At 41.5% G+C, this 17,888-nt stretch overlaps 1 protein-coding gene across 3 annotated transcripts in view; it reads left to right on the top strand.

Moving 5' to 3' along the window:
• The window catches only part of PTPRF (protein tyrosine phosphatase receptor type F), a 724,144-nt gene that overhangs the window by 602,116 nt on the left and 104,140 nt on the right, over window positions 1-17,888 (top strand). For all 3 annotated transcript variants that reach the window (XM_084852780.1, XM_084852779.1, XM_084852781.1), the window contains exons 6-7: window positions 317-505; window positions 14,609-14,719. In XM_084852780.1, the coding sequence (XP_084708906.1) occupies window positions 317-505; window positions 14,609-14,719 (300 nt within the window). The remainder of the gene's footprint in view (window positions 1-316; window positions 506-14,608; window positions 14,720-17,888) is intronic.

The following is a 17,888-nucleotide window of genomic DNA, read 5'->3' as shown; positions in this document are numbered from 1 at the left end:
CAACATGGGAAAATGTGCTGTGAAAAATACTTGCCAAAGGTTTGAGCTTCCTTTTTATAACTTTGACTATGTACAGACGTACATTGTTTGAGCAGTTCCGCTGCTGTTGAAGCATGTACTCATTGCATTCTGTTCAGGTGTACAATTCCCTGTCCAGGATCAAGGTCAGGGAAAGTAGTTCTTCCAGATTGGCTGAGAAAGTGTCTGTGCACAGCCTTGATTGGCTGCCACTTCCAACATTTTAAACAGCTTCTTGTTGCTGGAATGTAGACACATTACTGCCTGGTAACATGAATCGTTTCACTTTCTCCTACAGAGAACCAGCTTCCATCTGGCTTTCCAACCATAGACATGGGCCCACAGCTCAAGGTAGTAGAGAAGGCTCGCACTGCTACAATGCTCTGTGCTGCCAGCGGCAATCCTGACCCTGAAATTTCCTGGTTCAAAGACTTCCTTCCTGTGGACACAGCCACTAGCAATGGAAGAATTAAACAGCTCCGTTCAGGTAAAAGGCTTCTCATTTTCTTGGCTCCCTAAAATTTCTCTTCTATGTAATATGTCACTCCAACCCAACATGTTGCACCACTTAGAACAAGAGGTTGAAGAAAAATTAGATTTTGATTCCAGTCACTCAATTGGTCCAAGGACAGAGATAATTAGTAATTCGTAGTCAATTTTCAAAACATGCTTCATTTATTTTATAACCAGATTTGGAATCCATTACCAAAAACTCATTGCATGACCTGCTGGGTACACTGACACAGACTTGCCAGTAATGAAGTTGAAATGTGTAGTTTCATATGCTTTCCCATCTTAGCACTGTGGTGTGATGGTACATTAGATAATGCATCAGACTTGATACCTGGAGATATAAGTTAAAGTCCCAGCACAGCCATGGACTCACTGAGAGAAGTTGTGGGTTGTTGCAAGGATGAGTAAGATCAAGACTGTAAAGCTCTTAGCACATTAAAATATGCTATATCCATTATTAATAAGGGAGATATTTCAGTCTGGTTTCTGAATGCACCAAAGGGAATTAAATATTTCAAGGATTCCATTATGTTCTGCCGAAGTGCAACCCCCCTGGTAATAGAAAGCTCTAGATGTAGCAGTGGTGCCAGACCGTGATAGGGATAGGAAGCAAGGAAGGTTGAGGGAGTACACCCATAAGACAGCCTATGAGCATCCAGAACTATTGCTCCATACTAGGGATGGGTGAGAAATGTATTGGATTCCATTTTAATGCAAGCGTACCAAATTTGCACTTCCCAAAACTATGCGGGAACCAGAATGCAGTGATACAGCGATATTCACTTTCCCAAATTTTGTGATGCAGTTTGTAAATTAAAAATGTATACAAAATGTGTATAATATGCAAAAATGCACACAAAAACACATGCAACAGAGAAAACTGCACAAAAATGCATTCTATTAGGGGAAATCACTTGCAAAACACACTTATCTTTAGAAAAGTGCATACAAATATGCATAGGTTTGGAAAAGTGTGTACAAAAATATGTACATTTAGATAAACACGCATGGAAATACAAATCCACAAACAGATTTGGAAATGGGACAGATTGAATTTAATGTAGGAAAAATTAGAAATGGAGCAGAATTGAACGTGACAGATTCATCCATCCCCATTCTGTACCCCCTGCAAGCAATGTATTTCATGGGTGGTAGTGGTCTGGCCCTTAGGTTGCTAGGTAGCAGACTCTGCATAAATGAGTTTATAGTTAACTCCTTGCTAACACCTGTTAGACTTCAGTCTTGCACTAGGCTCTCCCCATATAGAGCAGTGTGCACTAATGATACTGATACTTTTACAGTTTACGTAATTTCACAGTGACCTTTGGCTTAATCTCAAGATGTTTGCGCTGAAAGAAAATATCACCCTCATTAATTTAACTTGAAAAGCACTACGCAGGCCACGCTAAGGAAGTGCATCCATGGATACTAACTCTTCATACTTGCTAAATCAGCATCTGCATCTAGGAGGACTGCTGATGAGCAGGGCAATCCCTAGGCACGTGCTGGGCTCTCAACAATATTCACATCACGTGCATTCAGCTACTACTGAGCAAGCTTGGGGCGGGGGTGGGGACCTGAGTTTAAACGTAAAACATGTTCAGCACCATCACATTCTGAGTTCAAGAGATCTTGGGGTTGTGGTGGACAGCTCAAGGAAGATGCCAACCCAGTGTGCGGCCGCTGTAAATAAGGCAAACTCCATGTTAGGCATAATTAGAAAAGGAATTGAGAATAAAACTGGCAATATCATACTGCCCCTATACAAATCTATGGCATGACCACACTTGGAATATTGTGTACAGTTCTGGTCACTGCACCTAAAAAAAAGATATTGTAGCGCTAGGGAAAGTGCAGAAAAGGGCACCTAAAATGATCAAGGAGCTGGAGCATCTCCCCTATGAGAGAAGGCTACAACAGCTGGGATTGTTTAGTTTGGAAAGAAGGAGGGTAAGGGGAGACATGATAGAGGTATACAAAATCATACATGGTGTGGAGAATGAGGAAAGGGAGACATTTTTCTCCCTCTCTCAAAATACTAGAACCTGGGGTCATCCTATGAAGCTGATTGGTGGGAGTTTCAGGACAGATAAAAGGAAGTACTTCTTCACACAGCACATAGTTAAACTATGGAATTCACTACCACAGGATGTAGTGATGACCACGCATTTGGATGGCTTTAGAAGGGGGTTGGACAAATTCCTGGAGGAAAAGGCTGTCAATGGCTATTAGTCTTGATGGCTATGTGCTACCTCCAGTACCAGAGGCAGTGAGCCTGTGTACACCAGTTGCTGGGGAGCATGGGTGGGAGGGTGCTGTTGCACTCATGCCCTGCTTGTGGGTTTCTGGTCAACAGCTGGTTGACCACTGTGTGAAGAGAATGCTGGACTAGATGGACCCTTGGTCTGATCCAGCATGGCTCTTCTTATGTTCTTATGTAAGTTTCTCTTGTTTGTTTTTTCTCATTGCAAACAGTGTCTCAACTGAGTTCCTCTTGGGATTCAGACTCTTATCATTGAGTTCCCTGGTTGCAGAAGACACAAGGTTGGGGATGGGGGGAGGGTAGAAATCAATGGGTACTACATCTGCTGCAAGCCTGAGAGAAAATTGATTAGGCTGAATGGTAAATGAGGATTGTAGATTTCCATATAGCATCCTTAGAAGTTAAGTTTAAGATCATTATTTTTAGGAAGAACTCACAAAGCAAAATTAGTATATGCATCCTTATCCTATCCATCTTTACTTGAAGTAATTCTCATTAATTTCATTGAAGGTTACTTTCAAACAAGTATGAATAAGAATATAGTTGTAGAGTTGCATATTTTATTTTCTTAACAAAAAGAGGAAACTGTAAAGTCTGGAATACATAGGGTTCTGATTCTGCATGGAACAGGCAATATTGCTACTGCTCAGCTGGTGCAGATACAGGCCTTTCCAGACCCTGTTTTTTTATTTCTATATAGCATTTTCCCAATACTCAGATTGCAATATGTCTCTGAAAAGATGCAGTTCTTTCCTCAGCTTGCAGAATCAATAAGATTTACAGTGCTGTGTGAAATAGGGTTGTGTGAATGTCATGGACACCTGTTGCAATGTGCCTGTGACACCACTGATAAATGACACAACTCTCTCCCCCATGTGCCCTTTATGTGATGCTTTCTAAAAAACAGCCCTTCATTCCTTTCTTAAAACCTTCTTTAAAGGCTGGGCACCTCTGCACTCTACCACTCAAGTGCAGGAGCACTCATGTAGGCCTTTAAAAATAAAAAAAATTGCAAGTCCCCTTGCCTACACAAAGCTCTTACAATTTTGTGAACTTATTTAAATAAATAAAGAGAGAGAGAGAGAGAGGTTAGAAGGTTATGTACACCATCTCCAGCATAACAGTGCACCTATCCCATCAGGGTTTTTATTTTTTATACAAAAGTAGTGAATAGATTATTTCCTAATATCAAGTCTGTTCCTCATGTAACAAAGCTGTGTCTCCCTCCCCTTATCTTACATGTGGATAGGATATTTCACAACTGCCACTGGACCAGGACTAACATAGTACTATGCATAGGACAGAAGTGGGGAACCTGTTTCCCTCCAGATGTTCCTGGATTACAGCTTCCATCTTCCCTGATCATTGGTGATGCAGGCTGGGGCTGATCGGAGTTGTAGTCCAGCAAGATCCAGAGGGCCACAGATTCTCTATTGACTTAGGGGAAAGTTCAGATGTTGAATATCATCTTGACAAGGCTTTAGTAATATTTCCTGTATTTTCTGTTAAAAAAAAACAAAACTATTGCCAGATCTGATTTGTGACTCTGCAGCCCTGTATTGATTGTACAGGGCTGGACAAGACAATTTGTAAACAGTTCTTCCAGCTGCAACTGCTGCTTCCTAAAGCTGCTTCCCAAAATAAAATAGTTATAAATGTTTGATCATAAAACACTAAACTGTATCTTCAGACAAGACAGTATAAAAGAGGCAGGTTGGCTTAATTGGGTAGGATTCAGGCTATCCACATTCAGTTTAAGTTTGGTTAAAGATGAATGAGATTAGGGCTTGATCATATTCTCAACAATTTTAGACATTGGTTTCAAAATGTAACACAGCTGTGGAAGGATTGTATTAGATGTATGGTTTTCCACTTTATTACTTGCTCTCCAAGCCAAGGAAAAATAGCTAGGAAGAGAAATCTGGAAGAGGTCTGGTAACATTGCCCCTCTGTTCCCAGTTGATTAGCACTGTAAAGCTTTAGTGTTAATAATCATTGTTATTTTTATCACACTCCTCCCCCATTTGGTGCTCAAGATACTATTAATAAAATAATGCTGTAAAGTAGAACAAAAGCATATTAAATGTAAAATTGACAAGACTACAGTGGAGGAAAATGTGGCGGTGTCTACATCAGAGTAATGGTGTTAGAAAATATCCAATATATGAAGGAGGCAGTTACACTCAGCTGAAAAATTAGTGTCAAAATGAGAGCAGATGCACATACTGAAACTAAAACAAGAAATGGGGCAATGCAGGAGATCAAGACTCTGTACTTGGTGAGCTTATGGTTAAAAGATGGTGGAGTTCAAATGATATAAAAGCAGAGATATGTAGAGCTTTTGTCTGCTCATGCAGCCCCTTCACGCAAGTGAGCAAACAGATCAGGAAGTCTTCCCATTTTGTCTGAACTGGGAAAATATCATTAACAGCTTTGAAACAAGCCACGATATTAAACCATAGTTTGAAATTGGTTAATATCCTGGCTTGTTCTGAAGCTGTTAATCATAGTTTCCTGGTTCAGATGAAGAGGCTCATTCATATCTCAGCATATTAAGCCAATATGTGATTGGCTTGATACATAATACATACATAATATGTGTAATATGTATATCATCTGATATACATACATAATATGTGTAATATGTATATTATCTGAATGCAAAGTCACACACTACCAGGTCTGACAAGCAGCCAACAAGATTGTTCTTGATGCTTGTGCTTTCCCATTACTGGAAAATATAGTAGTAGCAAATGTAGATATAGTAGCTAATCAGATGTTATGTAGCCAAATAGTTGCTAAAGTCTGGTTTTAGTTGGCAGGTCAAATACTTCTGTCCAGGGGTTATAGTCTGCTCCCAGATAACTTTACAGGCAAGGCAACAGCAAGATCCATATTCAAGCCCTGCAGGAGATTGACATCCCTTGTTATGGAATAGAATTACCACAAATCTAAGAGAAAGAAAGGCCAAGTGGGCATTTATCTGAGAATAGGTGATAAAATGCTCTCTGAGAGAGGTTGGTTATACTCGGTATCTAAAGCAATATCAGAGGAACCAGAAATGGTTGAAAAGTATAAACTGAAATGTATGTTATCTCACCTTTCTTTTGAATAGTACTTTGTTAGAAACTAGCTCCTATACCTAAATGTATCTCTATGGAAGGGAATGTTACTAATTTAACTCCCTACCACATGGAATGTGCAAAGCTTAAAGTAGGAGGCCTTGTGTCTGAGAGACCTCAGGGCTCACATTCTCTAGGCTTTGGTGGGACCTGCATTGGTTTACCCCAGAGCATCCAGTACTCTTGTGCAATACCACAAGGGTTAAAGGAAATGCAGAGTTATAGATTCTTGTTTTGAGTAGCAATCCTGATACAGCAGTAAGAACATTATTCGTGGCTGGTGGGCTGCATTCATTTTGGTAAGTTGCAAGTTGTGCAAAACAGTTCTAGAGTCTTGCATGTGAACATTCCCTTCAATATTATTATGTGCATAGCTGCCCCTTGGAGAATGTCAGAGCCTCAGTTCTACTGGTATTGCTACAGCCATAGGCAGTCCCGTTCTTTACACAACTGTGCAATGCGCCATCTTCCTCCGTCTTCCTTAAATTTCCATTTAGTCCTGAACAATTCTAATAAAGGTGGTTATATAATAAATAAGGCTTTGAGCACATGAAGAACTGGCTAGAAGTTCCGATGGAGGTCTCATAGAAACACAGGAAGCTGCCTTACAGAGAGTCAGACCAGTAGGCTACCTGGTGCCCTCCCAATATTTTGACTACAGCTCCCATCATCCCTGACCATTGGCCATTCTGGCTGGGACTGATAGAAATGTTAGTCGAAAACATTTGGAGGGCACCAAGTGCCTGCTCCTGGTCTACACTGATTGGCAGCAGTTCCCCATGGTTTCAGGCAGGATTCACTCTCAGCCCTATCTGGAGGTACTGAGGATTGAACTTAGGGCCTTCTGGATGCAAAGTATATAATCCAACATTGAGCTACTGCCCCTTTGAATAAGTCTGTCACTGGGTAGAACTCCAAATGAAATTAATGATGCATCTTCTCAAGCAAGACAAACTAATCTGTTCGGATATACTTTCTGAACTCTGGTCCATGCTGAAATTATACTCTATTGGAATTATTTTTTTATTTTATTTCATTTCTATACCACCCAATAGCCGAAGCTCTCTGGGCGGTTCACAAAAATTATGACATGGGAAGTTGCCCTAATCTTTACTTTTGTGTTATATGGCTCACATGTTCATTTAGTGATCCTGACCACCATCATGGAAGATGCCTGGAGAATTCCATTATAGTTATTCTTGTGCCACATTCTCCACATATGTCTGTGCATACCAGCCCTCCAAATAGATGTTGTTTCATTGCCTCTGAGCCGCTACCCACCCCTGGCAAGAATTATCTTTCACTGTCAGATCTGAAGATTGGGCTTTAAAGCAAAAGAAAGATGAGTCAGCAGCACTTTAGGGGATCCATTTTGAATGTGTGCTGGATTCTTTAGCTTTGCATAGGCCATTTATACAGACTTTTCAGTGACTACCTGGGTACGCTTAAGGATTAACTTCAGATCTTCTTGGCAGCAGCATAAAACAGGTGCTCTTTCAGACAGCCAGGAGACCAGCAGCGATTTCTGGGCTCTGTTGTAGAGTGGCTGTTAATTGAAAGGGTGGGGTGCCGATGTTAGTATGAACTGAGAATCTTTAATTATGGTAATAATTGGGAGAGTAGGGAGAAAAGTGAGCGCTCAGCAAATTTTTATATTGGGCATGAAGCATTAACCCTCTTCTTCCTGTCAATACAACTTGTGAGCCATGCAAGCTTCCATGATGAAAATGGTTCTGTCAAGGGGAATGGAATGGTAGTTAGAAGAACAGATAAATAGGCAGCAGATTTATTATGGCAGAGATTATCCGCAACTTCAGCAACGGTGTGAGCCTTCCTGATGTTTCACTCATCTGTGGACAAAAGCATCATCAAATATAAACCAGCCATAAAGTGGAAATGGAGTAATGTCATCTCGGCTGTGGAGAATGCTAAACGAAGCAGCTGGAACTGCTTCTTCTGATTAAAAGCTAGGGCTACCGCCTGAAGGAATAGACACTAGGAGAGAGCGAGAGAAAGAGATAACAAGTGTAAATATTTTAATTACTCTTTAAGAGACAAGTTAAACATGCTTAAAATCTGCCTTCTTTGTATTTACAGAAACTCTTTGAGTGTCTTTCTTTGTTTCCCATTGGGTGATCAGTGCTGTGGATAATGGAATGTGGGGAGCGGTTAATCTCAGATACACAGCACTCGTATGCTTACTGGTATTTATTGATCAATACACGGAACATGATTTGACGCTCTGTGTCCTGTTTAACCCTCTCTTTCTATCTGTTTAAACTCCCCAGTTTTCTTTGGTAAGTGCTTGGTGTTCAGATGTGCAAAATCTGCATCAAACCAACACATACCATGAACTGCCTACAAATTAGATCTGCATGATTCTCCCTGCCCTTACTAACAGCCTTCATTTGCACAAAATAAGACCAAGGGGACAAAACTGGGGATCAAGGGGGTTTGCTTCCAGATTACATACACAGGTCTTCCTCTGCACATCTGGACCATGCTAACAGTAAGGCCCATGACCGAGCAAACCCTTGTATGTAACTGTGCTTCTGTTTGATGCTTTGGAGCAGTTAGCTTCCTTACCAAGCCCTCCTTATAAGATGCACTCATAGCATGTGAAATTATTTTCAGCTCCCTTATAAAGAGGGTAGGAAACCCTTTCTCTGTCTACAAAAATGATGCAGAGCATGCCTGGTGCTCCATTGGTCCAAATTAAAGCTAGAAGAAAGATTTTTTCTTTTTTATTTGAAAATTTAGTGGTGCCGGGCAACAATTTCTGGACAGGGAGAACTTGGTGTAGGATTTATCCGAGTTATCCCTGTGTTCGTTGTTCAACTTTTGAGTTTCAGTTACGTAATCAGCAGATTTTGTCCCCAATGGTCCATGTAATCTTAAACCAAGAATGTATTTCTCACCAGCCACCATATGCTTAATTTTTCTCCCTAGACACACACACTTACGCTCAGTCCACTCACTCTGATACTTCCACAGCCCCATCTTTTGGCAGAATAAAAGGGCACGGCACCCATCTCCCAGTGGCTCCTCCATTTCAGTTGTGACAGTGAATGCCAGTGGTTTTGCCTAGTTAGCATCCTTCTTTGTGCAGGACCAGCAAGACCTTAATTGGAAAAATGGGGCAGACTCTGTGTTCTTGGTAGCAGAGAGCTTTACTAACCACCTGAGGGCATCACTCTGAGTTGTTACTGCACATCATTTTTTAAATTATTCTTGTTGTGCTAATACAGATTCTAGCTTTGAAAAACTTCTACTTTTTAGTTATAATTCTCTTCCTTTCCTCTTTGTACTAACGCTTCTCTCTAATCTTATTTGCATTCAAATTACCTCACCAGGTGGTACACCAATCAGAGGTAAGAATGCTGAACTGTGCCTCCAATTGTCATCCCACTCCATTTCCTTTCTGCCATGCCCCCTCTTCAGCAGTGTGCCATCCCCAGCTATTCTTTCACTCCAAACTCTGTCAGCACACGTGCTCATCTGTCGTTCCCTCCCATGTGTGCTTGTTTTTGTTTATTTTTAGTGTGGCACCTTGTAGAATCATTCATTCCAGGTGTGCACAGGTCAAAGGGGGTTATTCAATGGGACATTTTCAAACTGGAAAATGCTGTTCCCGTTCATGCCACAGAGGGCTCTGAGGTCTTGGATCTTTCAGATTCAGCCACCCTCTGGGGTACCAACTCCAGGCAGGTTTGAAATAGCCTCTGTGTGGTGTGTTTTGAAGGATGTAACATTTTCACAAGAGAACAGTGAAGCATTCTGTACTATTGAACAAATAAAAGGAAATAAATTCTTGAAATTTCAGGCAATAAACAGTGAATTCCTTTGAGAGCTGTAGGTGCACCTTTCCACCTTGCTGGCCCTTCCAATATGAATGTAGAGGGAGGAGATGTAAGAAGCCAGCTCCACCCCTTCTGAAGTCTGACAAGGGCTCATGGTGCACCATAGCATAAAGATTTGTTGTGAGTAAATGAATCAGACACACATCTGGCTGCCTTAAGTCTTCAGTTGTTCAGCACACCTCCAGTCTGACAGCTCTGCATCTCCAGGCCTGCTAGTTTCACTGCCTATGTATGTGCTAGTAATTTTTGTAGTCTATAAACGCTCAAACTGGTCCCTGGAATTAATTTTAAGGTTGTGATCAGTACTATGTAGTCTATCTCTGCTCTCTTGTGATTTCAGTTACTGCTGTTGACTGACCCCTGAATTTCCTGATAAACCTATTACCACCACTAAATTACACTCTCTCATTTGTCCTATGGCTCCCACTTTTCCCTCTCCCTCTCCGCTGAATCACTGCTGGAAGTTAATAATCCAACTCTTTGGAACTGGTTCTGTTGCTGGGGGTTAATATTTTCAATTCTTGTTAAGTGGTTTTGGAGCAAATGTGAGTTGCTGTTTCATTTGCATCAAGTTGCCTCTGTGGAAAATCTGGGCCAGGGAAAAATCTGTAAACCTCATTTTGATATGAATGGGTTTCTATAACTGTCATCTTCACTTTGGAATGCTGCAAGACTGACAGCTGTAACGTTACTAGTTCTTTATAAACTATTTCTCCATTTCTATCACATATCTTAAAGCAAGATGACAGACTGAATGCATAGTAGCCAAGCAGGCCATGTTCCCAGCCCAAGTTTTCCCCCTAGCAAGCTGGGCCTTTCCCTGCATATAACTGCCATGTGTTTCCTCTTATCAACAAATGAGGGCATTAATGACTCAGCACCAGAACTGCCTGGATGTTCTATGCATCCTTTTGGGGAAAGTGGACGTACTCTGTAATGAGAATCATCCATCTCATAAAACATAAATCTCCTTATCTGAGTCCTAATGAGGTATTTTAAGGATGTGCCTGACAGCATTTAAAATGTATGTGTCCTGTTTGAATGTCAAAGATGGCATTTCTGTAAGTGCCAACAGCCACCTCTTGGCACCTCTTACAGAATTTCTGTCAGACTGACACCTTTTGTTAAACACAGGCTATTGAGTCTCTAAAGATACCAACTGGGGTAGATAAAGGCACTTTTGGGAAAGGGAGGTTATGCTAACGTAGTGGTCTGTCCTGTCATCCTCACTAAGGTAAGTTTGTTGCATTTCTGGGAGGTATGCTTTTTATCTGGAAATTAGACTAAACTAACAGATTATTTTGTTTGCATGGTTAGTTGGATGCATTTAATGATTCATGGTTGATAGGTACATTCTACGTGAATGCCTTGAAGCCCAAGCGCACTCTCTGCCTGTTGAATGAATGTGTAATGGGAAACCAAGTTAAGCAACTGGAGAAGTAGGGCAAAGTTTTGTTTCTGAGACTAACCTTTCCTTTGGGCCTTGCAGCCACGAGCCCTAACCTCGCTGCCCCGAGGTGCTGTCATTTTTCTAACTGAGAGCTCTATGTTCGCAAGGCATGTTGTCACTTTTAACATTCCCCCTTTGCCTTTCAGGTGAGACCCAGGCTGAAAGGTCAGGGTGAGTTTTGATAGACTGTTCAGAGATGCGTGGGTCTAGTTGGTGGCTGGTAGGATAGAGAAGAGGATGATGAATGGATGTGTGTTTTGAAGTATGGCCAATAGGCAGCAGTGAATGTGTCTTTAGGGGAAGTGACACATGTCCCCTTTCTAAAAGTTCAGATCAAGTTTTCTGTGTTGCCATAGAATGGAATTGAATAAATATAATGGGAAATGACATGTTCTGAGCTGCTGTTCTCCTGGAAGCAGAGAATGCTGGCATGTCATGCATTTCTGATACTTTAGATTTGTCATACCAGGTACATGGGAGGAAGTGAAATATTAAGAGAGAGACAGCATTTTAAATAACACCTTTCTTGGGAACTTGCTTCTCCATACTTAAGAAACTCACAAAAAGAATGGGAAGCAACAGAAAGCATTAGTACCAGTTGGATAGATTCCCCCTCCCCCAACAAGTGAGTGTCATGCCAGCAGAATGAAACGACATTACTTTAAGATTGAAAAGCCTGAAAATTGGCAGAGAAGGCCTGAGAAACCTTTTTACCTAATACTTCTAATTTTGCCCAAGTTTCAAGCTGATTTTGCCCCTAGCGCCCTCTGCGGAGATTGCAATCCTTTGGCAGTCTTGCCATGCTGTTTCCCTCGGGACCTACAAAACTTAATATCTCTTTTTTGTATCTGGAGTGAAAGAGAAGAGTGCATGAAACCCAGATACATGACACACCAAAGGAAGGCAAATCAGTGATTGAACTGTATGCCTGCTTTTGCTCTTGTATGCTGCTCGGTTTCATAGGTCTGTCAGTGACTGCCTCACTTGTAGATATCACAGAAGCTCAGCTTCATTCCAGGTGCCAGTCATCAAGCTCAGGTAGGAGACAACTGAACAGGAACATAATGAACATCAGTAGCAAAATTGCTGTGGTGGTTCCCTTTCTAGCATAATTGGCAGTAAAGATGATTAAACTTGGCTTGGAGGTATTTGGCTGCCTTTCTGTGCCGCATCTAAGAATATTAGAATGTTGATTGGCACACTGACAGAACAATCCTGTGCATGCTTACTCAAAAGTAATTCTCACCTAAGCTCAGTTAAATTTACTCTCATATAATTGTGCATAGGATTGCAACCTTAACATATAAGAGATGTTTTCAAGGTTTTGCCAGGAATGAAAGGTAAAAACCTATTTTCACAGTACCATCCAGGTTCTTTCAGAACTGCACCTGCCAGTGTCTTAAGACTGTGTACAAAATTGTCTGGATCATTATTTATACACCAGCACTTTGATGCTCATGCCATTTAGACTTCTCAGTTTTCCATAACTTTGCTGACGTAGCAGGGGAGATCCTGCCAAAGTCAGGTTACTGTTCTATTGTGTAGATCAAACCTGCCTCCAGAGAAGTCTACAGAATATTTTCCAGCCACCTCTGGCAGTGCTTATAAAGCCTCCTGCACCTCCACCCCCATCTGAACTGTTTTTATTTGCAAGTTACCTGTCAGTCTGGAGCATATGCGTGTACCTGGTAACTAAAGAGGAATAGTGTAAGGGCACTCAGACATGCATACTCTGTTTGGAAATATCTTGGGGACAGGAGGTCAGGGGTTTGAGTCCTTTTTCCTAGAGGTTCCCTCCACCACCTATCAGCCACAGCTCAGGTAATAATTGCTTGCTATTACTAGATGTGAGCATTTACATGTCACTATAGTTGAGGATTGCCTGGTCTGGATCATGAAAATCACAAAACAAACCTGATAGCTGCTGCTGCTCTGCTACACCTTGTCTGAACAGAATAGCAAGATCTAAAAGCACAGGCTGCTTGCCAGTGTAACGTGTGAAAGCACCCTAGGAGGTGGCAGGAAGTAGGCTTTTCTGGCTAGCGTCTCTTTTTCTTCCAAGCCCTAATGTAACAACAGGGAGGGCTCTCTGCATAATTTTTATTACATAGCAGAACTCGATGAAGTTCATTTTTTCTCCCTGACATATAGACTTAGGCTACAGTCTCAATTTATCCTTCTAAATAATGTAGGTGGCAGCAGTTGATTCACATTAGTTTTCCTTCTGTTCCAATGATATGAAAACTGAATTTGACCTCCATGCCTTGAAGTGGGAAGAGTGGAGACAGCAATTTCAGCTTCTGTTCACTGTGCTGTTTTCTCTGGCAAGCTGAAATGGGTTCAGACTCTGACAAGCAGATGGGTTAATGCTTTTTCTCTTGGTTCAGGTGTGTGTATGGATTGTGAGCAAAAGCCCTCTTCTATCACCTCTGGAATCGCAACTTCTGGAAGCACCAAGAAAGTCTTTGCTTGCCTTGGAAGGATTAGGGTTCTGCTCCTGGCAAAGCAGCACAAAAGCTGTTTTTACATTCATCTTATATTCTTTTTTTACCATTGTTATGATTGTGCTTATTTCTTCCACAACCTGGATGCAGCCCATATTAAGGAAATTCAGGTGGAGACAGGTCTCAGGTCTCATCCACAATGGGCCAGATAAGGAGCAAGAATCTGGTAAATGCCATTCCAACCATATTTGTCCCTCATGTGGACTGGGCTGAGGTCAAGCCTAAACATGGTTACTTAGATTTAAGACAAGCGGTACTATTTACTGATGCTTACTTATTAATGTTATTGGATATGGGGAATTTGTTTATCATGAATGAGAATAGTGATCTTCAGAAGCAGAGAAACAAGAGACTTCTCAGGGTACAAATTTTGTGATCCTTTCTATTTGTAGGTTTCTAAGATTACTGATTATTCATACTTCATTGGGGAGCGCAAGGTTAATTTTAGAGTGGAATTGATAGTTAATGGAAAGGGGGTAGTGTACAGACATGAGAGGTGGTTGGCAGAAGACAATATTTGTTGCTAAAAGTCTAAGATTTGCCCTTATTTCAACTGAAAAGACCTGCATTCTTTTGAGTTTCTGTGCTTGGTAGACATGGATGTTTTATATAAGAAATGAATTGGAAAAGTGTCAGTAACCTGTTTGCCTATGCAGCTATAAAAACTGGACACACCAGATGCCTTTTAGCAACAAGCATGGATGCCCCGTGGCTGTTGTAAGTGGTGTTTGGTGGACCCTACGAGAAGTGCCATGTGACATTTACTACAAACATTTGTGTCCTTGTGTTCTTGATGGAGCAGGAGCACACAGCAAGAATATCTGTTTTGTAAAGGCTTTGTCATAGCCTGTATTGTCTGTGTCTTTTTTTCTACATAGGGGCCCTGCAAATTGAGAACAGCGAGGAGTCGGACCAAGGCAAATATGAATGTGTCGCCATGAACAGTGCGGGGACCCGTTACTCTGCTCCAGCCAACCTTTATGTGCGAGGTAAAGTTTGAGAAGGCAAGCCTCCATCCCTTTCTCCCTTCTGTTCCATGGTCCTTGCCTCTCAAATGACCCATAAGATATTGCAGCAAGAGGGTACCTTAATGATGTCCTGTGAATGATAGAACTTAAATGTCCATTCTGTCCATGAGTTCAAATTTTGGAAGATCCATCCTTGCCTTTTGGGGAGTGGAGGGCAGGGCTTCTTTGTAGTCATCCTGAAGGAGCCAATGTCAGAATCTGTCATGAGGGTGATGGGGCAGGGAGGTCATGTTTTATTATTTATTTGTTGGTTTTGTTAAAGAAGAGCTTGTGTTTGGGGCTGTGTGAAATTAATGGGTCTCTCCTCTTAGGCTTGATCAGTTCTCTTGCAGGTGAGCAGGTACCTCCTGTTGGCTCTGGAATAACATCCTAGCTTTCATAAGTTGTCTTGGTCAATTCCTCCTCAGCAACGGGGATGATTGCTGCAGCTATTACAATAGCTTCAATGCCTGCTGGGAATCAGCTGCAGTTTGTTGCACAAAGCCACTTTGCCAGGCTATTTTCTTATCTCTCTATTATTCCCAGAGCTCAGAATAGGAGGAGTCTTTATTTCTACATTAAATCTGATATTGAATTTTGTGTTTGGAGGGCAAAGGGTCCAGTACTTCATTAAGAGCTAGTGAATTTTCTGTTGGGTTTTACAAGGGGACAATATGTGTCCCCCTTGGTGAGACCTTACATAAGCCAGGACAGTGATGTTAGACATCCCTGGGAGGTGTGGTTTGGGACTTGCATAAAAGAAGGAAAGAGACGAAGAGTGTCAATGTGGTTCCTTTGACAGGTTGGCAATTAAACCCATCTTTTATTTCTTCCTAGGGCCTGGATCCTAACAACTACCTGTTTAGAACTAATGTTTCCATCTTCATTTCTTCCTCCTCTTCCTCTCTCTGTCTCCCCACACCCACCTAATCTTCGCAACATGCATACACACACCATTTATGAAACAATGCTGCCTTAACCAAGCTTAGGAACAGTAATTCTCAGGAGAGGCCAAGATGACTTGCTGTGTGATTGCTTTTAGATCTCTCAGTTGCTCTCATTTGTGTTCAGTGCTCATTTTCTGCAGGTGCCTTTTCATTTTGCTGAACAGTTTCAACATATAAATCCGTAGGAAGCTGAAGTTTCAAATATGCCCAGAATTCTTTATCTCTACAGCAGAAACACCCATTTCACACTTGTACTATGATTACGATTGACCTTACATTTCCTGTATTCTTATAAATAATTTTTCAAGCTAACTCTAGTAAATGCTGTTTGCCCCTAGAGTGAGGGGAGGGTGTTTATTTGAATGTATCTCATGCTTACAATGTTGTGTAAACTTTTATACATTCTCAGCCATGGTCCCATTCTATTTCAAGTATCTCTCCCTATGTCTAGCCTTTCCAAACAGGCTTGGGAAGGCTAATGTTTTACCTGAATGCACAGCTTGCCAATGCAAACAAACCTCACCTTTAAACCTGCCTGATTCCCTGTTTGCTGAGCCTTTCCTTATGTAGCTGGAGAACTCCCCTTGGACTCTAAGGAGTGCAGTAAACTGTGACCCTAGTCTTGATGTGAAGAGCAGGCTGTTCAGCTAGCTGGCTGGTTGGCTGGCTCTGGAGATAAGGTGACATGAGCCAGGCTTCTGGCTGGGAGATGTTTCTAGCCCTGTGTGTGTGGCTCATTTTCTATTAACCATCTTATTTCTAAGGCATAAATTTAGGAACAACCCTCCTTTTTATTGCACATAATCTTTACAAGGTTGGACTCCAAGCTGCAGGATTGAGATAAAGCCCCATAGTATATAAAAGGCAGGTTACTACATAAATTGTCCCCTGTGGAGCTTTGCCATATGTACTGTTTCCCAGACAATATTTATGCAGGTGGCTTTGTTTTACAAAACAAAATAGATACCCTAACCAGCCTATTGAAAGACTTTCACAATTCCTCTGGCTCCCAAACCATCCTTTAGGCATTTGTCAAAGCAGGAGGCTACCTTTCTCATTTCTCAGTTTTGAGAAAACAAAACAGGGTGTGTGTGAATATTGTCCATATTAGTGTAGCCAAGCAAGTTACATGTTAATTTCATAGCACATGGGGAAAGCTACAGTGCAGCCATGAAGGTCCCTTCTTGCTTGTAAAGTGTGCTCAGGAAGGATTGCTTTGCATCAGGAAGGAAGTGCTTAACCTTCATCTGACAGACATTTCTCCTCTACAATTCCCCATCCTCTCTTTTTCTCTCACCCCACCTCCCCAAAAGAGGCTTAGTTGGTGGGCAAGTAGGATAGGACTTTTCTGTGGCAGTATCCAGTTTATGGAATTCCTTCCTAAGGGAGGTTCAACTAGCCCCATCCCTGATTACTTTTAGGTGGGTAGCAAAATCATTTTTATTCCCAATAGCTTTTAATGGTTTTTGATTTGAGATTGAAGGTTTTAACTCTGCTTGGTTTTAATGTTTTGTTTTAATTCTACTATTGTCTGGTTTCTGTGGTATTTTATTTTATAGACTGCCTTGGAGGCCCTTTTTAGGACTGAAAGGTGGTATAGAAATGCTTGGATGGACGGATGGATAGATGGATAGATGGATGGAGCTGGAGTGGGAAGTTGTGAGGAAAGTGACTGGCAAGAGAATGGTTAAGCACTTCCTTCCTTCTCGTCCCTTCTCAAATGCAAGTCACTCCATGCCAAGGGCACTTAGCAAAGGAGAAGGCTTTGTTACACATGGCTGCAATATAACACATAGTTTGCCTCTTAATCCTTTTTGGATCAGTGTCCAAGAAATTAGCAGCATGCTAGAGTATGTGCAGCTCTGAGAATAGAAACATGTGCAGCTCTGAGAATAGAAACATGGCTAACCGCTATGGACTGTGTAGCTGATGCTTTAAGAGCCAGTTAATGTGTGTGTATAATAATTCTTAATATAGCACTTTTCCTAAGCATTTTTCGTAGCATTTCCATACCATCACAGTAATCCCCAGGGTGCCCAGTATTATTATGCTCGTATTACAGTCTAGGAGGTGAAGCTGAGAGATATCTGGCCCTTTTTGTGTTTTTTTGCCAGTTGTCCCCAACCAAACTGAGTAGATACAAAGTCCATGATGGATAACATGGTATAGTTACATTCTTCCAGTGCATAAAAGGCAGTTGGCTT

The sequence above is a fragment of the Heloderma suspectum genome, chromosome 4 (assembly GCF_057233095.1).
Source record: "Heloderma suspectum isolate Gila_16-S chromosome 4, 16-S_ref, whole genome shotgun sequence".
NCBI lineage: Eukaryota > Metazoa > Chordata > Lepidosauria > Squamata > Helodermatidae > Heloderma > Heloderma suspectum.
The sequence above is the reverse complement of the archived record's forward strand: the minus strand, read 5'-3'. Positions and strand labels throughout refer to the sequence as shown.